General features: G+C 38.0%; 1 protein-coding gene across 10 annotated transcripts in view; it reads left to right on the plus strand.

The window, feature by feature from the left end:
* PDE1A (phosphodiesterase 1A) overlaps positions 1 to 24,578 on the plus strand; it is a 206,501-nt gene extending 181,923 nt beyond the window's left edge. For 7 of the 10 annotated variants that reach the window (XM_017835008.1, XM_017835017.1, XM_017834998.1 and 4 more), the window contains 6 exons: positions 1,018 to 1,099; positions 2,396 to 2,516; positions 4,018 to 4,202; positions 13,206 to 13,481; positions 20,063 to 20,182; positions 20,494 to 22,330. In XM_017835008.1, the coding sequence (XP_017690497.1) occupies positions 1,018 to 1,099; positions 2,396 to 2,516; positions 4,018 to 4,202; positions 13,206 to 13,481; positions 20,063 to 20,139 (741 nt within the window). In that variant the 3' untranslated portion in view covers positions 20,140 to 20,182; positions 20,494 to 22,330. Of the gene's footprint in view, positions 1 to 1,017; positions 1,100 to 2,395; positions 2,517 to 4,017; positions 4,203 to 13,205; positions 13,482 to 14,041; positions 14,142 to 20,062; positions 20,183 to 20,493; positions 22,331 to 23,051 lie in introns of those variants that run through there. The other 3 variants (XR_001878058.1, XM_017835072.1, XM_017835061.1) reach the window with 3 other exon arrangements.

The following is a 24,578-nucleotide window of genomic DNA, read 5'->3' on the forward strand; positions in this document are numbered from 1 at the left end:
AAGCTACATCTGTTCCTGTGGCTGAATTGGTTTTATTGGTAACATGGTTCTAAACCTTCCTCAAATATTGTTCAATGATACATGATAAAAAGACAAAGGAAGGTCGATACTGCCCCCTTCATCCTTCAGTTTCTGATGAGATCTTTAGGAAAAAGGCCTGTTCATATACTGCTCCCCACTGAATGATCATGAAACAACACTCTCCCTAACAAATGTAACATGTAAGTTAATTTTACTTGAAAGTCCAAGTTTTCCTATATCTATAATGGCAGTGTTTCTGGAGACCAGGTTTGTCCAGAAACACAAATTACAACCTCCTTTGGAAGATGTCTCTTCAGGGCTTTTTTTGTACCACTAGACTTTTATTATGAGCTTTTGTAAAATGGTTGATCTACTGTGCTGAAAATGGAGACACACCCTCCTGTTGACTGTTGCAACAAAAAATACTCTTCTAATGAGTTAAATGTTGAAATGTTTTCAGGACTAGGTTGTGCAAATCATCTTTGTAGTGAAACTGAACTTATACTTTTTTTATGGCTTCCGCAGCAGAGAGTCATGCCTGGTACTAAGTTCAAGTCAGTTCATACCCTTGACCTGAGTAAATCCATTGAAGGAATTTTGCATGTTGGATGAACCAGTGTAATAGAAGGAAACATTTAGCATTTGGCATACTATTACAAACATGTTGAAGTATGTCCAGGTCCATTACACCTGAGATAGCAGAACTAACCTGTGAATATTGAAGGACTTCATATATGTTACATTTCACTGGCAGATGCCTCGGTATTAAAGAGAACTTGATTGCAGTAAGTTCCTTTATATGAAAATTGTCAAAAGTAAGTTAGAATTTAGATTACTACTTTTAATGACAATTGGAAGACTTGTCTGTGACTTGTTTTTACTTAGGAATATAAGTTAACAAAGTAACTGAATAAATAATAAGAATATTCAAATTCCTTTGTCTCTCTGTCCTCCTATCAAATATATGCTTGTAATATTCAACACTGTTGTTTGCAGGGAGACAAGGAAGCTGCTTTAGGTCTTCAGTTTTCCCCACTCTGTGACCGCAAGTCCACTTTGGTCGCTCAGTCCCAAATAGGTAACGACAAGTTGTGTTTTTCTTTTTCTTGTGTGTTAGGAGCATCTAAATTCACACGAACATTTCATATACTCTTTTATCTCTTTTTGAATTTTAATTGTTCAAAATTCCATTATATAGAAGGTATTTTTTGCACCTATCTCTTCACCAAATTCCTATACTTTTACAGCAGAAATCTCCTGATCTCAAAAGAATGTGACGTAATTTCGTTGTATGTGATGCCAAGGAGGGGTAAGAGAGGGATTAACCAAAGTACTGCACATGAGCCTAGCTTCTACTGTACACACTTTAGAGTCTGGTAGATCATGTCCTCAAACTGATGATCAGGAACTTGCAGATCTGTCTCTACTATAATCTGAAAGCCTGGTACCAGTTTGTAGATGCGTCTCAACTAAAAGCTAATTCATATATCAGATCTCTGGACTGCAGTTATGCCTGTCAGTGTGTCAGGGTCAAACTACACAGGGTCAAGCCTCCCTGAATTGACAAGGACCACTGCATTCTGTCACTCAAGATGTCCTTCATTCCATTTCCCTGGGATTTTAAACGCAACATGCTTGAGCGTCATACCTACTGCAGGAGAGAAGCTGAATTCTAGACTGAATCACTGTTGCTAACCTTTGTGCTGTATTGCATGGTTAGAGTATGAAGACATCTGGAAATCTGTTGCTAGCTCATGTTTTAACATATTTTTTTTCTATTAAGTGCTCAGGAGAGAATAATGCTTCATTCTCTCACTGTGTCATTCCGTATCGTGATGAGCACTTTAAAATGTAAAAGACATTGTTCAGAGCTGACATCTCAGAACTGTGGGATAAATGCTGTCTCCTAAGGATATTACTTGTTCTCTTCACTGATTTGACAGAACCCTCCTACACACTGTGAAATAACACTTTACCTCCACAGAATAATAAACAGCAATTTGAAATATTAACTCCTTGGCAAGAAGCTCCGAATGGTAAAAGAGACAGCGTGACTTCTAGTGCTCTGGCTCAACAGTAGCTTCCCTTCTATTCAATAATTAATATTCATTTCAAATGGTAGGTGTGTTCTGCAGTGCATAAAATTTACAAGAAAAAAGAACGAAAAGCTGTAATTATTAATATCTAGTTATATCTATACAGCTTTAGGTGTTTTTTGTTTCAGTTGGGCTTTTTTGTTCAAGATTATACTAGTGGTATCTAGTGTATTGAGTTGGGAATACAGTTAGAAAATCAGCCTGATAGCAAGTATTTATTTTTAGATTTGAGACTTGTGGAAATGTAAAATCTGATTTTCTCTCTTTTTCTTCTTTAGGTTTCATTGATTTCATTGTAGAACCAACATTTTCTCTTCTTACGGACTCAATGGAGAAAATTGTTATGCCTCTTATAGAGGAAGCATCAAAATCTGAAAGTCCTGCATTTGGGACCCCCAGGTATGAATACACTGCTTAGTTTTTGAACTAACTAACATAAGGTCACTTAATAATGTCATTCTCAGAGTTATTTCAATTATTTTAACAGTTGGGAAGGTAACATAAATAGCTGTACAGTATTGCCACCCTGTGGTGCTACACTGTATTTGCAATGTGCTATTACTCCATTGACTAAATGATTGTGTGCTTAAAAAGGCAGAACCACAACAGTGATCAGAATAAACACATATAAAATAAGAAATCGATTTTCTATTTTTTTAATATAATCTTTGCAGTAGATTATTGAAATTCCTGAGTCTCTTGTCTTAAACCATTTTCAGTATTATTTTAATTGACAGTACCAAAAGTCATTCTTGTGTTTGGGAGAGACAATCGGAAGTGGAGGTGATGATGAAGGTGGTTTCAGGTTTTTTCTGTTCTTTATTATGTGGCAAGTCACTTGCCCACTTCATCTCTCCATGTTAGTATTATTTCATGTATACACTTGAGACAGAACTGGTGGCACTTATATAAGTGAGATGTGAAGGGGAGTTGTTGCACATCAAGCTCATGATTTTTCATCATGGTAGAAGTTGTATATAAAACAAACTAGCTATGACAGACAGCGTAATCTGAGTGACTGTGCTGAAAGCGTTGTTGGATAGTCAGATACTGCCCTTAGAAATACTTGCTCTGTTACCACATTTTTTTTCACTTAAAAACTGTAACTTGAGCTTTTACTGAGGTTATTAATATGATGAATCTGCTGGGCAATTTTTCATTCGCTGGGTATTAGTTAACTTTTAGTAACAAAATGGTGAACCTTCCTCTTTATTTTGACTACTAGAAGTAAGTAGAAATTACTAGAAGTAGGTATCTATGACAGTGTTTTTAGTGTTTTGGGAAGCAGTGTTAAACAAAGGTATTATTGATAATAAATTTGCTTACATACTCACTTCTTCACAAATGAGGCATTAGCAGCTGCAAATGATTAGCAGCTCTGTGCTTCACTTTTGGTTGATGTTCATGACTGAGTTGTAGATTAACAAAGATTTATCATCCAGCAAAACTTCCTTGTGTGAAGTAGAAGTTAAAGGGACTTTTAATTAGTATGGAATCAAGAGCCACACTTACGAAGAGAATGGAGAGCCTATAGCATGATACAGAAAAGTTTGAGTCAGGACAGTTGCACAAACACTACTGAGTGGACGCCATGAGTGGTGCAGTGGTGCCTGGAAAACATTAGGATTATAGTCTATTCTTTCCATTCTATCCCATTCAACATCTCTGGAGCACATGAAATTACAGTTAACTCTTCTTGGGAAGTTCTCACTGAAACTATTTCCTGCTTGATGGAAAACTATTTGTAAATGTTGGTAAGACATCTTGTGTCTTAGGCACTCTTTAGTGAAAACTATTATTTCAAGTTAGTTCCTAAGCAACTTGATTCAGATTATCTGTTTGTATATTATTAAAATTAACTGACTATGTTCATAATTTGGGGTTTTTTTCCCTTGTGCAGTCAAAATAGTTTGGGAGTAGTAAGCAATGCTGAAGCACAAAGACGACCTGGTTTTAAAAGCACAGGTGATGGAGGGACTCACGCAGAAAATTCTCTAGCAACTGTAGACCTAAGGAGCTTTAAGGACAACTTGATGAAGATCATTCAAGCAAACAAAGAAAGATGGAAAGAATTAGCAGCAGAAGGTATGATATATTAAGGTGAAATGTTTTTATAGGTTACTCCCTAAGATCTCACCTACTTCCATTTTTTAATTTCATTTAACCCGTAAAAATACATAGTTGTCTTGTATTCATATATTTTATGTCTTAATGTTTGTTTAGATGGCCTTGTTTTGCTCTCTCAGGAGATGTAGGTGGTTAGAGTATGAGAGTAAATCCTATAGCCTGTACAATAAGGCTTTGTGCTGCTCAGCTTATCTTTAGAGATTTGGTTTATAAATGTGCATTCTTGCACATTTAATTGTAACTGATACTGACATCTGCTTTAAATGCCAAAATCTACAATTCAAAGTAGTGTGTGCCACCACATTTCTTTAGAAACGTGAAAGTTGTACTTTGCTATTAGAAATGCTATTTGTTCCCCAGTGTATGGAACAAAATTCAGTATTGCAGGCTTCTTTGGACTATGCTGTAGGCAATTATTTAAATGACCCAGTGGATCTAAAGATTTGAGCAATCAATGCATGTATTATGCCCAAGCAAGGCAAAAAGGGACTCCATTTGCCAGTAGACAGTTAATAAAGCCAAACCTGCATCAAGCATCTTAGTTCATAAGCCATACCTGAAAATTTTCTGGAGTTACAGTTATCTAAGTGAAATGTTTTGTGATAATTGTTGAACAGAATTTATAGCTTTGATCCAGGTTAAGTGAATCCCATTGGGGAATATGTTGTCCACAGTCTATGTTGTTTCTGAGTAAGTGCCTGGAATATTTCAGCATAACATTTCACTGCTGAGACTGGTCTTGCTGTACATGACCTTATACTGACGGCTGGGAATGATATCCTGGAACCCAGTGCCAGCCTTGTTTTTCATCCCATCATCCCAATCAACATGTTTTTTTCTCAGAGGTGCCAGACAAAGAAAAACAGTGCTGAACAGTGATAAAATCTGATTTAGTGCTAAATTGCAAATGAATATTCTCATTAGGAGAATATTAAGAACAAGCTTCCATATATCTATTGTGACAAAGACTTGAGAGTTAGATAGAAGAGGCAGTTGAGGAGAAGACTTGACCAATATTGCCCCTTCTTCATGAGTAGCTTCATAAAACCAATTGTCTCCTTTGGTCTTGCCCAACTACTTGCCCAAATACTGACTGGTCGAAAGGAGAAAGCTGCTAATTTACAGTTATCAATAATAACAGCAGACCATCAGAGTGTCCAAGGCCACTTAGCTATAGCCTGCAGAAATCAAGGAGCCCTGAGCTAGTGACAAGCAAGGTCCTTCAATATGGAAGAATGGAGAACTTGTTATCTGGAAGTTTACCATTTCCAGTTACACGTAACTAACCAAATTGATTCTGGTACATCAGCTTTTTGGTGTATTGTTTTGGAGGTGTACAATGCTATCAATGAGCACTGTTGTTTCTCCTTCATTCCTAGTGCCTTGTAATGCTCTATAAATTACTAATATATTTAGCCCAGCTTTACTGGGCTTTTGACAGCCGTTGAAAACACAAAGCTTCTCACAGCAAGAGACTTAAGAATTCTTCTGGGTAAGATTGTTTCTCTATGCAGTCAATATTAATGTGAGGCCAAGCAAAATCCTGAAACTCTGGGCATGATTTCTACTGTGAAAAACAAGGATGTTAACGTTCAAGACTCCATGGACTTTGTTGAGATTGTGGTTGTCCTAAACTTCTTTCCTTCCGTAAAATTGACTAATGAAGTATGTCTAAGTATTTCCTGAAAAGAATTATGGAATTACAGTAAAATGTACATTAGGAAAGCTCATGGGTAAATGAAAATAGCTGGTGTTGAGGTCAGACCCTGATGAACAGTATTGTCTCTGTGTGATTGTGGCTGAATCTGGTCTTTTAAACCTCTGTATAAGGAAGAGATTAATAGAAATCTGCTCCCATAAAGAGATTACTTGCAGCAACATCTGCAGTTGACTGAAGCGCAACATAGAGACTTTCAGGGTGCCTGGTTAGACTCTAAGAGGAACCTTGCAAATAATGCAAATGCTTTTGAGTACACATTTATATTTTATTAGTAAACAGATAGTGGGGGTTTTTTCATAAAAGCTGGGTGAGGGGGGAATATATATGTTTTGTGAAAGTTATTACATTTTTCATTCATTTGTTATGGAACATCTGGGTCTGTAGTCCATATGTGGGCCTTAAGGACTGCTGGAAAGGAGTTTTTTTCTAAGTGAATGCAGCCATCTATAGAGCATTATCTGAGGTAGCACACAAGTTCTTGTCACATAATGGGAGAGGGAATCTTCCCTAGCTCGTCCAGTATATCTGCTCTGAAGCTGTACCCTGCAAAGGCTGAAAATCCTTAATCAGACTGTGGAAAAATGCACATCTAGCAAAGAATAAAAAATATGGCAATATATCGCTTTGCCATTTGAAATTCTTTTCAGATTACAATCAAGTTTGACTAATCTTGTAAGTGAATAACCTGAGACCTTGAACCTCAGACAATTAGACTCATCCTTTTTGGATCTCATATTACCTTTTCTGACTCTATTGCTTGATGAAAAGTCTTTAGGTTGCTCTGGGCATATGTATGGAGTTGTGCTTTATGCATAGGTTAGTAGGAGCACCTACCAAGAGAAGAGATGCCAGGGATAAGTCACTGCCAGAGTGAAAAGAGTATTGTTATTGCTGTTGTTATTCCTAGCTAGATAATCTATGACAAATCACAAATTGCTGAGCACACTGAGGAGGTCACATGTACTAGAATAGTGTGCTATGATAGTAAGCAGGCTGGCTGTTAGTGTAGATCTTCAAACACACTTCCTGAACTGACTGCGACAAACAGAAGTTGTGCTGTTAGAAGAACCATCTGCATTCTTGTCGATGGGCTCTGCAAACACTAGATATTGTTTCCAGATTAGCTCAGAGGCTCAGGAAAAGTTGGCTCTATAAGATGTGGTACTACAGATGCACAAGGAATATAGAAAGGAAACTAGCAACAATCCATATAATTTCCTGACGATGACCTGAACTCATTCCAGCTTCTCACATTTTCGGGATAAGGCTACTCATGTAGCACTGTTTGGGAGGTGGTTCGACTGGAGCAAAGGCTTCTTTAGCAAGGGCTGGAGAAGATGATCTGACTCTTATGCCCAGACAGTCCAGAGCAGAAGACCAATCCCCACTGACAGTATTGTTGACAGGGCAGCTTTCCAGGAGATGGTGGTGCTACCTCTCCCTGAAAAGACAGTTGCTGTTGAGTCTTGATTCAGAGTAAGCAGCTTGTGCAAGGAACAGCATGCTTTGTTTTTGGGAAGTCCTGTTTTAGTAAGGAAAGCATTTATCTACCTAGGCAGCTGTTTGAAAGCTTCCTTAACAGAAGGCTCAATAAATAGGATGGCTCCACTTTGCTAAAAGGGCCATGTCTTGTATAATTGATGCAGAGGAGCTCAGTGCTCTATAGCCTAAGGGTCTTCAACCTTTCACCACTGGAGAATTAGAGAAATGTTTCTCAGGCCTTTCAGAGAATGCTGTTAACAGGGAATTACCATAATGATCAAACATTTGGATTCTAATTTGAAAGCCTTGATGTTTAATTAATATTCCAAGCCCCAATCACCAGATAATCTGTCTTTGTTCAACTCAGCACAGTGATAAAGATATTGTTCCATCTTGTGCTTTTTTCAACACATACTGTTGATGGGTGCTGCTGTTTGCAATTATGGTAGTTGTAGCAAATAGACAGTAAATTTGCTCAGATGAATCTGAGAGGTTCTTTCATTAGAAAAGATGTTTGATAAGTAGATTTTAAGGTCTGAAAGTTATAGACCTACTGAGAAAGCTATAAGAAATGCAAAACTCATGGGGAAAGATTTAACTATCATGTAAGATCCTTTACGGTGCAGTTCTTAGAACACAGAGAGATTGTAACACAATTATTTAATATTTTAAAAATACAATGTTTATTCCCTATGCTTACAATTTTTGTTTCTTCATGCTTAGATTGTTCTATAAAAGTCTTCCAAAAGTTTACTAAAAAAGTAAGCTCAGGTACTCTTAACAGATTGTAAGTGTATGGACTAGTAATCATGCTTACCATCTCTTCAGTAGATATCATTGTAAATAAAGTTACAGGGTTTAAATAAGTATAATTATTTTCACTTTACAGTGAACTGAAAGAGACACAGGCAGCTTAGGACACTCACCTGAGATCATATAATAACACAAGGGAATGCAGCATGCACACCAAGTGTTCAGCTGCAGTCAAATGGGCCCATCATTGAAGTGTGCCATTCATCTTCAGGATAATATAACAACTGTGTTACTTGTTCTCATTTTATGCTTATGTAACTCTTCTAAAGAATTAAGTACTACAGGACCTGACCAAAGGTTGCATTATTTGTGTGGAAAGTAATCAGTGACAAACGTCCTCAACACCCTTTGGCAGTGCACTGGGCTGCACGGCTTGAAAATGTGTGCCTGGGATGACCGACCTCATCCAGGTGGGATGAGAAATATGAGGTTGAACGAGTCTCTCACACTATCCTCCGCCTCATTTTGATAGCAAAAATATGAAAAAATGACAACTATTGCATCTTTGGAGTAGAGATCAACTTTTTTTCACCCATGGGCAGCAATTTTGAATAACAAATGTCTCCTCTGAAAGACCTCTGCATAGTACCTGCAGGCCCCCCTCGGGCACTTTCGTCCTGCATACTTCCAGTCACAATAACCACGGGGTTCAGTTCCATTTTGTCTGAAAGATTTTCTCTGCAGACTCACTAATAAGAAGAGAGCAGCAGCTGCTGAAATGTGAAAATCCAAGAGTGATGATCTGATAGCATGTTAATGTGATTTAGCAGTCGCTAGGAAGGGTGGGCAGTGGGAGGATGTGTGTGACAGTCACAGAAACTGACTGACAGTTTGGCACATGAGATCTACCCTAATGGACTGTTTTATTCTGTTGGAGAAAAATCAATTCAGGAGGCTAAAGGTGTTCCATCTACTATCAGTGACAGTGATTTTAATTACAGCGCTAAAATGCTTAGGTCATAAGCAGCTTTTGAGCTAATTCAGAAACGTGTTAAGATCAGTGAGAAAAGGAGCATTGTTTGAGTATGTGCAATGAACAGGTTGAGCTAAGAGTAGGAAGAAACATTCAGGATTGACAATATCTGGTAAATTGCAGACTAAAGAATGATAACTGACCTAATAATGGAACCTGTTTTATATCTCCCTGGAGTACACAATGGAGAGCTGGCCCACCTCTGCACATGACAATCCACATCATTTAAAGCACCTTTTCCATCTAGTAGGCTCAGAGCAGAGCAGCATGTCCCTTCCATTTCCTGTACTGAAAGTTCCAGCATTCAAGCCCCTGTACTTACAGCTAAACTGCAAAAGAGAAGTATAAAGCAGAGGTAGCAACCTTAGGAAACCATAAACTCACAAATTATTTTTAATCAAATCCTTTAGTGAAAAGTTTTGATAGCTAATTAAGTCTTTGCTACTTTTTCTATATGACATAATGCTGTAACATTAAGTGCCACTGGATTACATGGTTTGCACTGGTTTTATATACTCCTATATCTGTAATGAAATTTGTGGGGGGAGTTGAAAGGAGAAGGAATCAGTATCTAAATAAAACTGTAGGTTACTGCAATGTTTTATTGAGTTTGAAAATGACAGTTGGGAAAAATCACGGTTGTTTGGGAACTCTTGGACATGTCTTTAAACTTACTTGGAAATTCCAGAGGCAACAGGATAAGTCCTCTCATCTTCTGCAAAATTTTTATGCTTTGTGCTGGTGTCTTCTCCTTCTCTTTAAAATGGCTGATGTGCGAACATGTCTTTTAGAATGTTGCAGTTCCTTCCCATGTTGTCCTGGGTTTGGTTGTTTGTCACTGCTTCCTGGAATTTTTTTTTTACAAGAAAAAAGAAGGCAGACAAAACTAGAAATCAAAGTTTGGGGTAATATACACAGAGAGTCCGTAATATCCAGCAGCATTCTTCTTTTACAGAGTCCTCAAATAATTTAATTCTTAGTGAAGATGAACAGCTTTCCTCATTAATTCAGTAGTTTTCTAATTGTTAAAACTTCCATGTCATTATGTCTTTCTGTAAGGGTAAGTTATGGTAGCTTATTTTTAAACACAACCAATGAAAATAGCAATGTGATTCAGCAGATACTTGTTTTACTGGAGTTTAGTGCTGCAGCAGTCACTGCTGGTCCGAGATGTCCTAATTACACATGGCTTTTGTTCTTCCTCTCCACTCTTGTTAAGTCAGTACATGCTCAAGTGATGCAGTTGCTGTAGATAGAAAAGTGATTTATAAACCCTGTACTGTGCAGGTGATAGTAGTTGAATGCTCTATTTCCTCACAGAAAGGTGAGGAAAAGAAAGATGATGGACAGAAGAGAAAGGTCAAAAATGTAGAAAAGCTCCTCACCCCTTAGACCATGTCCTGAAAGTGTTGCTGCAGACACAGGCGGTAACAGAGCAGAGCTGGTGGCAAGCAGTGTTATAGCTGATAATGCAGACTCTCCAGAGCTTCTGCAGCAGCAGAGCACTCTCACTTTGGAGACCACAGAGCCCTACAGCACAGCGCTAGAATACCAGCATTTTTCAACTATTCTGAAGTTTGGCTGTTGCCTTACAAGTGCTGCCAGTTTTCCAAACAAAGCAATGCATAACAATTATTTTGCCAACAGCCCAGCCTAAACACAAGGGAAGAACCGCACCACTTCTATCATGTTTATGTGTCAAATGCCATTTTTCCTTCTCATAAAAGACTGTGATTTAAGGCTGGAGTTCAGAAATGGCACAGAAATACAGAAGAGAGGAATAAGATGGAGTCACCCCTAACAGATAAGTTAGGAGAAGCCATTTGTTTTAAAGATGAATTCACACAATTTTTTCTGAATTTGCTTGGATTCTTGTAAAGAAAACATTACCAAACAGTTGAATATATGTAAACAGGCCTGGCTTCTGGCACTTAGTTACTGAGTTAAAACAGAGAAAACAACAGTAATACATACCCTGAGTTCACTGCACTGAATAATACACTTCTGCCTGCCTTCATCTGAATGGATATGATAATCCCTAAGATGTTTAGTGCCTAACTGACTCAGGCCCCCCTCCCCTTCCTCCCCCCCAAAAAAATTAAAAAAATAGAGGAATTTTTCTGAGGGCCAAGATGGATGTTTTTTTAATCCTATGCACCATATTCATATATTTACTCTTACTGAATATTGGCAATGTTGTAAATGCCAGGTTACCTTGTTCACTTAATATACCCCATTTCCATTTCTGGCTGGCCATGACAACATGTGCCCATAGGGAAAGAGGAGCTTGCTCTTCCCAGCAGCCCAGTGCCTTGCCATTGCTCTCGCAGGGTCCTGGCCATTAGTAGTTGTCTGGAAGTAGACACTACCATGGTATTTATTACAATTCTTACTGTGCAGCAGTGGGGATCAAACATTATGCCAGCTCCATTTCTCTTACACTACTAGTATAACTTATCAGTGCATATTTCTTAGTGGGTTTAGCCCAACCTCTTCTTTGTAAGAACTGCACTGAAATCTGTAGAAAAAAGCGTACCTGTCCACGTTTTAGAAGATTTGAAATCCAAAACAAGCAGGTCTCTAAAGTTGGGGAAAAATGGCTTAACAATTTAGAAATTGCTCAAATTTTAAAGTTCTTGATTTTTTAAAAAAATATACTAGAAAGTATAACTGACAAAAGAAAGAAATTATTTAGCTATTCTGTGCTTCTGTGCATCAGTTCAGGTTTGGAGGTGTTCCTTTCCATCCTGTTTCACAGAACTTTTCTCTGAATTCAGGGGGAACTTTTCTCTGGATTCAGAAAAGTGAGGTGGTGCCAAATACTGATGTGGTAAAAATATGCTTACAGTTTGGGCTACCTTTGAGTTGTCATGTGCAATCACTTCTGGTCTGGATTTGGACTGGTCACTCAAAATCAGAGTTTCTGGGAGCTGCCAGTTGAACTCAATAAGTATCCCAATGCTTGATTTCCTTTCTTAATACAGTGTGCACATCCAAGTTAGAAATTTTATGCAATATCATGCAGCTGCTTTGTGCAAGTGTTGTTCAAACTGCAATTGCTTTCATTTTTTAAATTGATAGTGTTTGGTATATTCTATAGGAGTATACAGATTTTAAAATCTAAATTTATGAAATACAGGTTATAATAGCAAGAGAAATAGGCCCTCCATGAAGATGGTACATTTTTTTTTTGTTGGACTCTTCACCTGCCATCACAAGTTTTCAATTCTCTGGGTTTTTTTCATCTTCTAGTTACTCCTTGTACTATCTCTCTGTGCTGTTCTGTTCTGTTCTGTCTCCTTTTACTCTGGGCCATTTCATTTTTTTGTTCTCCAAATCTCTGCAATACAGCAAGGAGTAGAGCCTTCCACAAGCATTATTTTTTTGGGTTGCTGCTGTCCCCTGAAATGCAATTTCCCCCATTGGGCATAGTGGTAGCAGTACTGGATAGCACGTGTAACCCCTATAACTTGTTCCAGCTGAAGCTCTGTACCAGCTGATGCTTTGCTTTGGACTTTTCCAGGCTGACAGGCCCATTTACTTCAGGGCTTCCCTTCAATTCTGATGAATGTGCATCCTGACCAAGGTGCTCCCCTCCATGCCCTCTCTCTCTTGCAGAACCGATGAGCTCTACACTTCCTAGTCCTGTAGTGGTAAACACTCCTGCAGGGGGACATGCCTGCAGCATGGGGTCCTCCTGCTTCCATCCTTCAGGTTACCGTGTGTCTGATGATGCTCCTTGCTCTGTATTATGGCCAAAAAAAGAAGTACATCAAACCAGAAAGAGGACAGCTATGGTTCAGTTGCAGTAGTGCAAGCAGAAGCAGAATCTGAGCCGTATTAAACACAGCAGTGGGCATGCCCTCATGTTCACAGTGTTCCCATGTGCAGCTCTATCTGTCACTACTCTGAAATCAAAAAACTGTGGCATATCCTTCTTATCTAATTCACCTATTTTGTTCCCTCTTTGTAGAAGAACTTGTGAAAAATGTTGATGAACAGGAAAAAGACCAAAGCAGAAATTCCACAGATGCACAGTTACAGGAAGAGACAACAAGGATACAAAATGAGAGTAGTCAGGGAAGTGATGGTACAACCTGTCCTCCCCGATCCATCGTCCTACAAGTAGTCTCTTTCGACACTTCTCTGAGTGATGAATCCAACTCAGAAAAATGCACTAACTCTGATCCGAACCAGAAAGATCTCACCGATGCCCAGCAAGAAACACAGAATACAGACCCACTGAATGGTAATGCTTCATCACACAGCACCAGCCAGTCTAATGAAGCTGCCCAGGGCGAAGCTGCAGCAATGTCTGGTATCTCCCTGTCAAACATCAACAGTAATGTAAAATATTGAAATAAGGTGTTTTACAAACCACCAGCATAAGACAGTTTCTTTGGGCATGTGTAAAAGTATGAGCGTCCTAAAACCATCAAGAAGCTGTTTGATATAAACAAATATCAACTTCTTGATATCAGCTGTTTAGTATCCACTGGAAAAGTTTTTACATAATATACTTTAGTTGAACCGGAAGAATGATTTTGGAGTAATTTAAAGATGCATATTTGCAATTAAATAGCCCTTTGCTACTCGAGAATAAGGTAAACTTTCAAAATAGAGCTATCCAAACATTCTCTCTTTGAATAGGTAATTATGTTATTAAAATATACTCTCCTTAGTTTAGGCACCTAATATGATTGCTATGTTGTAAACCACATCCTTTGTACTAAATGTGAATCTTAGAGTTAAGGTAGATGGAATTTGCTAACTGTAGTAGTCATGGGACTGTGTCATTCTCTTAATCAGGAGGATCAGTCTCCTGACTGTAGCTGCAGGACAAGCGGAGCAGCCAGAAAATCCCTAAAATGTCAGAATATGTTTTTAGTGTGTAAGTATATTATTGTAAGATGACTATGTTTAGTATCTGGTAATTGCAATACAGTATCAAGAAAAAGATGCCCAAGCAATAGGAATAGATGTTTTTAAAGGAAGAGAAAGACACTGTGCATTTTCATTTTATTTTCTGAGTTTGCTTATAGTTAGAATAAGCTTTGAGATATCAGGTTTATAAGACAAGACATATAATGACACTTCTATTCCTGACTTTTCATTAAAATGCTAATCTCATTAATGCTTTTATGACAGTAAGCCTTGCAATATTGTGCCAGAAGTATGGCATTGTCTGAGCAGCAACACTGAAGTGCTTGTAAGGCTTAGCTTAGACATGAGTATATGACTTGGTATGTTTCTCATAAACGCTTTTTATGGAGAACACCCACTTATTCTAGAGTTCCGTATTCCAGGGCTCCATGCTTTTATTGTTGGCAGTTCTTTTCCATCAGAAATAACAGATGGTTAATTTAGGGTCCTATATCAAAATATTTACACTAAAATTATTTTCACAGCATTTGAAGCTGTCTAATAACTGACATTTTTATCTTCTGACAAGTATTTTTTACACTAGTTTTTGTATTAATGCCCAAATTGAAATTAAAGTGCCTTAGGAAAGTTCTTCATCTCCTGGATGAGGAACACAGTCGGGAAAACTGCAGACTGTGCAGAAGGCAGTGGTGGTATAGCTGTCCTTGTGGGTCTTTAGATGGCTGACCAACAAAAATGCTATTTGAGAGATCAGATACAACTCAGCATGCAATTAGTTCACTCTGTTACCTTGTCAATCTTTACATTCCACCTCTCCAATGAAAGCAGAGATTTCTTATCTTAGAACATGCTAATTTCATTTGTTTCTTAATGCAGGGATTTTTCTAGAGAATGCCTTGTATTTTAAAACTTCAAACTGCAAAATTTATGAAAAGGATAAGAACCAATTAAATTTTTAATAGTATATTTCCAAAGGTAACTATAATTTGGAATCTATTTTTTTTTCTTGAAGATAGTGAAAAAGATTTATTAACATAAATTACACCAGTCCAAGGATGTTCATTCACAAGAGATGGCAATATTCAAAAAGAGTTCAGATTAATAATGAAACAGAAATAAGAGTTTAATTTAACTATTTTGTGAAGGAAAATAGTATTGGTAAGGTCCTGAACTAAAAGCCAGGGCACATACACAGAGGACATTGCTCAGCAGTAAACAGGGACGTATAGCAGGAGACATAACTGCATCAGGATTAATCACATCGTAAGAGAAGCATTCTTTGTTATTCTTTAGGCAACTGTAGAGGCTCCCTTACTGGGATCCCCCAACTTACATCTGCACATCTTGTAGGTTTGGCAGCACACATTGCTGTTGATTGCCACAGAAAGTTTTAGTATAGAAATGCAGGTTTCTTCACTGAAACTAATCATCTATGTCAAGTCCTTTACAAGCTGTGCTTGTAAAGCTTTCCTGCTTTTGAAAATGTGTAAAAAGTAGAGGCTACTGCTCATGCCATTGATTGAACACACGTCCAGCAGTTGTAAAATCCTTTTCTGAAGAGGTCTTCAAATTAGTTTGAAAACTGTTCATCTGATACAGTTTGTGAGCAGATGTAATCATTCATTCTTGGTGTTATCATGAGAGATTATATTGGCAAAATGCTGTTGTCATGGTAAATTCAGAGAATTTATGCATTCCAAACTATTTGGATCGTGCGTTCTAGAACAGAGACTTTTCCCCTATTTAGACCTGTGAATCATTAAAATGTTTCCAGTAGAAATGTGCATCCCTGGTTAGACAGCCTAAGCCTACAGAAAGCAAGTTTGCATTTCTTTTAGTCTCATGAACCTGTCAGGTATCCCCTCATATGTAATTCATAGTCCCTCAAGTCAGAAAACCACTAGATGAAACTGGATTTCTGACTTACATTATCACAAATTTTTAGTAGAATTACATAGAATTACGTAGAATCAGGGTATTGATTAGGTGTTGTTTTTAAAGGCACCTGATATTTGAAGGCATTTTTAGTTGTCATTTTATGCAAAACATCTGGTCACTGTGACATGCTGAATTTGCTCTCATCTGTCTCCTTCAATGATTATTTGTGTTCCTTTTCCAGCATAGATAAATATATAGGTAAATGGAGAGCCTGATGAATGTTTTGCCTTGTTTCTGTAGCATATTAATGTCAGAATTCACTACTCTCTGACCTTTTCGATATTCCACCATGAAGTACATAATATTTAATATAAAATTTACCTATTTGAAGATAGTTCATGCTACATGGGATTTCTGTTTTATCAGAGTGATGCAAAATATACTGAAAGAACACTACAAATATAGGTTACACAGCAAAACAGAGCAGCTGTAATGCATCACAATGCTGATGTGAGTTGCATTACTGACACAGGCCTGAAGCAGCCAGACTTTCTACAGACTCATGGTGAGACCCAGGTCCTGGCTCTTTGAGAAAGTATTAAATTAATATTGGATTTCAGCAGCTGCAGAAACTGTGCCATCATATAAGAGACAACAGAAAAGAAAGTCTATGCAGGCATTTAGTACTGGAATAGTTGACAATATTCCATACCAAAGGGAAAAGTCAGGCTAAAACGTTTAAATTTCTCTTTCACAGTGGTAAAATGCTTTAATATCATTCTAAGTGGAGGGAAGCCATTAAGTAGTCAGTGTGGTTGTCTAAATGTAGGTACTTAGTATTATTGAAGAGGTTTTGTTACTGCAGTGTATGCAGAAGCCTCATAGCCTCAAACAGCAGAGCAACCTCTGTTTTCTCACTCGCCTCTCCTTTTTTCAGTATAAGCTATGTTTGGGATGGTCAAGGGTGAGTGTTTTGTGCATGATGCAGTAGCACTCAGGGCAGAAGGGACATATAGCATTGGTAGCATCCCCACTTTTCACTCTTGCTGGTGGCCAGTGGATCTAGACAGGACTCTTTTAACCAAGGTCAGACATTTTCAATGGAATGTCACTTCAAACAAGCAGAAGGCAGCATACATATGACCTTACATTTTTAATCTGTTTCATGAATTAGAGTTATTTGAGTATTCTAAGAGACACTGTACATCTATCAGGACATTATTGACACTCTCCATGCTAGACTCTTCTACCTCAGTACTTTCTGTACTGAGGATGGGGGGGTACAAGGCTAAAGTGATGTCCAGAGCACTTGCTGACTCCTGGGGTGGGGAAGTGAGCACCTGTGGGTACTGGGACTGGGAGAATGAGATAGGAAGGAAGAGAAAAAGAAACATGGTTATTCACGTCAAAATGTCATATTTTAGCTGTCATTGCTCTGTCTTTTATAAAACACAGAAAATTCAGTTACGTTTTTTGTGAGTAAGTGATTCAATTATAACAGAGATGGGGAACATGGGAAAATGATGTGTCTGCATTCTTGGGCACTGTCAATGAATGTTTGGATATGTATAATTAGGGCATTCCCCATTAAAAAGATTAAAAAGGGACTGTTTTACTCACCTCGTATCACATCTCTTTTAAGGTGTAGTCTTGTAGATTAGTAGTAATTAGTAACAGGAATAGCTCTGCCCTGGGTCCTGGTCAGTGCAAAGGGAGAACTGGAGGGTCACTGTAAGAAGCACTGCAGTTGTGACTGAATGTTGTTTTCTCCACAATACCTTTGTCCTTTCCATCATCCCATTTTCATTTAATTGAATGGTACAAGATTAAGTGAAACTATTATAAGGTGGGGTTTAAGAGATAATTTTCTTTTTCTCTTGAGTGATTTATTAATTAGAACATTAATTTTAAAAACTGCTTATGTTTAATTAAATGACTCCACATTTCAATGATTTATAAATGCTAATTGGCACACTTTTAACTTCTCACTTGTAGTGATAGCCACACTAATACTTAATATCAAAATGCAAGGGAGATAATAAATCTGTGAGAAAACAGATTACCAGTAATATTGCTCTATATGACAGCAGAGGACTGCCCAGTCACATCAGGTGTGTGAAACTTTCATCAGCAGGCAGTAACTGAGAGCCTCTGGAGAGTAACCAGGTTAAATAGCAGTGGACAGATCCACACCAACAACATGCCAGTTTGATTTATGGGAATGCAGGTGGCATCAGCTCATCATCCGTGCCACGCAAATGCTTACTGACCGTTCAGTGCCGCGGTGGCTCCGTGGGGCTCAGCTGAGGGTGGAACCCTTTGCAGCTGTGCAGAGTGGGCACAGATTGCTGTGCTGCCTTGTAAGTGAGCATTCCTTGGGCACAGTGCATGGCTCAACAGGACAACAGGATCCTGGTACTGAGGGAAGGCATCTGTGTTCATGCATGGGATAAGGATGGAGGGAAGGTTAGATTAAAAAAGCGAATGTGTTTATAAAAAGGATGGGGTTTATAAGATAACAGCCATAAGCAACCATTTAAAGGGCAGATTTTATCACACAAAAAACCTGATGAACTAAGAGGAAGAAAGCTATATATCTTAAAAGGTAATGTTAAGTTTTATGAAATTTAAATGTACAAAGATTTTGTTTTAAGGCCTCCTCAAACCACTTCTATCCCACTCTGAAAACTACTCTACATTAAGTATAAAATTTAAATATTTAGATCAATAGATTTTACTTTCATACTTCTTCCCCCCTTTTTTGTTTTTATGGATAATGATAATAAAGTTTTAGTAAATCCCTTCAAAAACAGCCACAGGCTGAAAGATCTGGTTCTAATTCATGTTAGTCTAATTTTGAGACTTTTAAAAGTCTTTGGAATATTGGTAGTCTGTGTTTCACCTACACTAAATTTATGTAAAATAAGGGGGATGGTGTAGGATGTTGCTTGGGGGGATATGGCCCATATGCTGGTGGCTGCATTACAGTGTGGACAGCACCAACTCTGCCACCATTCAAGGCAATGAAACAAGGGTAAAATCAGTAGCAATTCTTACTTGTTTACAGTGAAGCCATGGTAGATACATAGGTATTAATTTTCTTCTTTCCTCATTCTTGTTCTCTTGAGTTTCCTCTCTTCTCATTCTCTTTTCTAAACTCTCAGCCTCTTCTTCAACTGCAACTTGCCATCAGCTTTCAATTTCCCTTTCAGATCACGCATCACCTACTTTCTCTTTGGCTACTTATACCTTTGTTTTCTGGCTTTCAAAAATATTCCCCTCTCTATTTTTATTTTTATAAATTTTATGCTTCTCCCAGTTCATCTTTTCAAGTTTTGAGACTTCTATGCTCTTCCTTTTTCACATTTTAAGTTCAATGTTCCTACTCTCTTGTGGGATCACTTGGATTAACTGGATAAAATTGAGAAATTACTATATGTAGTTAGTAAATAACACTGTAAGTTTGCTACACTGTCACCATGCCTACCATCTCAGTGTGTAATTTCCTCAGCTGTGTTCATTCAAAGTTACTGAAGGAATAGTTTAAGCAACAGCTTAATATTATGATTGTTGGTTCGAAATTCATGTTGTATCACTTAGTTTGAAAGCTGCTTGTGTTGCTCTGTGTCATTCCTCCAATTTGATTGAATGAATTGAATTCTTAGAACTTGACACTGCATATTTCATTATCTCAGCTTACTCTGATTTGAAAGTCTACATTAAAAGAGGATTTAAACAGCATTTCTCTACAGAGGGTGAATTTTGACTTTCAGTAAGGCAGAAGAAAAAAATAAACCAAAACCAAACCCACTTTATTAACACTTATGTTTTTTTCATTATGTGATCTATTGATTTCGTTCTGTCTTTTGCCTTGTAGATAAACCATGATTAGTTGATTCAATCTGATGCTTACTGTGGTGAGAAAACAATTAAAGAAAGCAGTGATTGAAACCTCATTTTAACCTTAAAAAAGTCTTAAAGAACAAGATTCTGTCTGTCTACAGCTGTGCAGATTCTTTTGGTTAACTTCCTCACTCAGGTTTCCAGTCACATTTGTTTATCTTCCAGGTGAGCCTAAACACTGTAAGAAGCCAGAAGACATGGTAAAAGCCACGGAGCAGAAAGAAGCACTGATACAAAACTAGATTTTCTATTTCTTAAAAGCTTCTGACATTTCAGGCAGGACAGGTAATTTGGTCATTTCTTTCTTATAGTGGGGGGAGTTTTACACCATAAAGGCTTGTTTAGTGCTATTATTAACCTCTTTGTTCCAACTCAGTTGTGGTTTTATTAGAAAATTTTGAAATGGGGACACAATATACCCCACTTTCTATGAGGTATAAAACCATTCAATATAAAAAAGGGAAAAACTGTACTTTTACATCTCTCAATCCTTAATGTCAGACAGAATGATCATGCAATAAACCATCCTATGAAATACTGAAATTGTAGTATCAAAAATTTATTGTTTATGAATTTTCATTTAACCTCTCTTGCAGGAGAAAAGAAGCACTCTAGCTGTTCCTACCTCGTGCTCTCAGAGGCCATTATCTGTCAACTTGTTCTTGGATCATCCTGTTTCTGTGGAAAGTGAACGGACAAAATGTTCAAAAGTGTAAAATGTAAAACTGAACTGGTAAATCAAGGCACTTAACAACTTGCAAGATTTCGGTTGTATTTGTTGTTGCTATTTCCTCTTCTATTCTGCTTTCTTAAATTAGCCAAAATAATTTTTTCAGCCAAAGTTGGACCTTGCTTTGTTGCATCACTGGCATCAAACATTTCCAGTTAACCATGAGATATGTGAAAACACGACATTTATCATCTGCCTGGGATTGCTGTTACATGTCACTGCTGCTGGCATCCAGTGAAAATGGAAAGTCAAAATGAAATGTGTTTCTAAATACTTGTTCATGCAATCATACTGCATGCAACATAAAAGTCTTACTTGTTAGTTTCCTTAAAATATCTGGAAATAAATGTATGTAGACTGTACAGAGAAGTTGCAGAGTTACACTGACCAGCCTGCATAGATGATGATTTTTCTCCACTGTGGTGGCTGCCATATGGACAGAACTGGCGTTGAACTGAGAAGTATTTGAAATATCTGAGTATTTTGGAAGACATCAGCAATGTTGTCAGCCCTACCATGAAGCTGGTGCTTATTGTTTTATAGGGTAGAAGAGACAGCAACAGGAATACATGAAAATTACTTCACTTCAGCAAAATAATGTGTTGCCTCTCAGACAGAATTGGAAGGTGACACTGAAGCCTTATATTATGATTTATCTCACATGCAAAGTCAACAACATGCATCCTGCAAAATCTTTGCCAGTGTTTGTTTCTTTCTGAGGGGTGGCAAAAACAGAGCACATGGGCAGTCACCTTTGCAAGAAGCCTCAGAAGGAGCCCAGAAAGAAACTCCATTTTCATCTCCACTTCCCTCAAGCTGCACATGACTCCTCCAGACTTGTCTGGGTGTCCTGTGTAGCTGCAGCCAACCTCATTTCCCTCTGCTGGAACCTGCCAGGAAACTTCCAGGCTCCCCTTCAAGTTGTAGGCTCTTGGGTGGCTCAGGTTGCTGCTCTCCCAGCTCTCATTTTTGGACCCTGTGGTTATTATCTCACTGACCAAAAAGTCTTTATAATCAGCCATGGTCTGCTCTGAAGAGGACTCATGGGGCAGTGGCACTCCTCTCTGTGCAGAGGGTGATTGAGATCTACGTGTCATTCATCTGCTGTTTCAGGGGTCTGAGTAGAGCTCAACAGGCATCAGGCTCAACTTCAAAAAGGGCATGCTTTGTCCCAATTGAAGAAGGAGTTGTAAAACAATCACCCTGGACTGAGGGACCCTTACATGTTCATACCTGTTGACTGTCTCTTTTCTGACAGCGGAGCAATCAAAACTGAGCTGGGAACAGTGTAAACTCTGAGCCGTGGGATAAGAGCATGCCAAAAGGTGGGATTCCTGTCATTGAATATGTAAGCCATATGCGTGCTATGCATAAGTAGTATGCATAGTCTTAACTTAAGAAATGTTTGTGCATATAGGATGTAAAAAATGCATTTAAATTGTTTTGTGTATCTGGTCCAGGGCTTGTATTTAGCATGGACAAATTTCTGTACAGTGAAGTTAATGAATGAAATGTTAACAAATGAAATTGTATCATATATGTTATAATGCAATCAATATTTTTTGCTAAGAGTTAAGAATTTATATATTCTCTGCTAGTGTTTGAGCAAATTATTAGTAGCCTGGACCACTCTGTGCACCTTTGCATCCTTTTTCGGAATGTTGGACTCTTTTTTTTTCCTTTGTAATAAAATGTAAACCATCTTATGGCTTCTTATTGTCCTTATGACAAGAGAAGGAACATAATGGTCATATCAGACGTTTCTAATTGTAAGTTGCCATATGCCGTGGCAGTGGAAAATCTTTTTCATTAAGATTGGAGAACTTGGGACCTTATTTCAGATAAGTTGAGCATCTACAGTTCCCATCAAATTTGAAAAGAACAAGATACAACTGCTATCTTTAAAAACTAGGCCAGTTAGGTATTTGTTTCTTACCGACTGTTTTTCAACATTGTAATTTATGATTCACTGAGACTGAAAGTCTGGAACAATCTTTATATTGTATTTTCAATTCCAGACTTTTACCACAGTTGAACTTGACTTTTTTTCCTGTGTCTCTATCCCATTGTGATTTATTACTCTGCAAAAATTTTCACCTAGAAATACAAGCAGAAAATATAACAGATTCTGCAGAGAACTTGAAACATCCTGTGGGGGTCTCAGTGTCCTGTTGTCATAGCTGGCCCCAAGATCTCCCACTGCAGAAGCTAGAAGGAGCTCCTAATCTCACAGGAGCCAGACATTGCCTGCAGAATTCATTCATTAATTTGGAAGTGTGATTTTTGTATAAATAATCCTATTTGCTCATTTGTATTCAGTTTTAATCACTGTGGTAGATGTTACTGAAATACGAAAAGAGTGCTTAGTTTTTCGTTAATGCCAGCTGATTCTCTTTCTTTCTTCCTTCTTTCCTTTATTCTTAGCAAGTTTTTACCTGGCCATGACCCAAAGCTTGGTGTGTTGTTTGGATGAGGAGAAATTTTCTTTGGTGGAGAAGGCTGATACAGCTAACATGTGTTACTTAAGGTTTTGACATGGGGTAAAATTTGTGTTTGGATGGCAGAAAGGTTTCTTGAGAGAGCCTCTCCCTGAGCGGTAGTTTATCTCTGAAACCTGTAAGGCTGCTTTACCAAAACACTGCATGGGGCCATAAGAAATGGTGTTTGTTTATGCGTCTCTCCCACAGCATTATGGGCATGTACCCTGCATTGAGCACACTGAGGAGCTGTAGCTATAGATGAGTCCTCAAGAGTTTCATTTTGCATTTTTATCTTGAGATATCTGAGAGATATATTATGTAATATTGTTATAGGTTATGATCTAGTCAGTATTTTTTTAATTTAATTTTCAACACGGCAATCTACAACTGTGTGTTTTATTCTGCTATATATGTCCATATTTCCTATGATGATCTTCCCAAATAAATTTGATTTGAGGGCAAGGATTGTGAAGCTCCTGAGTGTTAGTTACAAATCTGCTTTCCTGAAGCATGTTTGCTCATTTGTGTAAGATTGTCTTTGAGGAGTGACAGAGCACATATGGTTGTTTCCAACCCTTTCACCCACTCGGGACTCCACACTTTTTCTGTAACTGTATCAGTTTGCCATACAAAATCACTTACATCCTCATAGCACACTTGAAAACAGTACCTTTAAGCAAGTCTTGAATTCTTATCCCTTATGGCTAAAACAGCCCTCACATGAAGAAAAACAACCAATAGTACATTTTTTTACACAAAAAAAAATCTTACTGTGGGTTGAAATTGAAGGAACCACTGAGACTGTTCTTGTTAGCAACAGGTCGTCTGGAAGAGTACAACTTTCAGTGGCACCTCCATGACCTGGTGTAAATTTTATAATCCAAGTTCAGTGTTGTGAGTATAAAATGCCCTTTTTTTTCTGGAAGATTTTGTTACTAGGAGATAGAGTTTTTGCTTAGGAAGGCTTTCTACCTGAAAGGCAGCTCTCTCTCAAAGGCAGTTTCAATGCCTTCTCCCCACCCTTCATACCAAGAGAAGTTCTCAGCCTCTCTCTCTGATATGTGAGAGGAGAGAGATAACATTTACAGAAATGCTACAGGGCTGCTGTGGCCAGGGGAGAGTCGGGGGGGCCAACAATGATAAAGCCTGTGAGCGAATGGGAGGTTTGCCTTTTCCTCTGAGGCCTGGTGCTGTCTTGCAGTGCCAAGAAGTTTGTAAGTTTTAATGTCTTTGCCTCCGAAATAAACCCTTTGAATCCCTTCCACTGCTTTGGCATTTCTGGGGAAGATACCTGCATATATTTTACCTTACAAGTGTAACTGGGATTAAACAGGGTCCCTTCCTACTCTGACTGGAAATAAATGGAAAGAATCCCATCGATTCAAACATGTATCAAATCCTGACTAGGTACATGATGGGAATAAATCAAGACAACTACTTTATACCTCGTTCTTTGCAGTTCCTTTTTTCC

Source organism: Lepidothrix coronata, unplaced genomic scaffold (assembly GCF_001604755.1).
Source record: "Lepidothrix coronata isolate B3197 unplaced genomic scaffold, Lepidothrix_coronata-1.0 Scaffold7, whole genome shotgun sequence".
Lineage (NCBI taxonomy): Eukaryota > Metazoa > Chordata > Aves > Passeriformes > Pipridae > Lepidothrix > Lepidothrix coronata.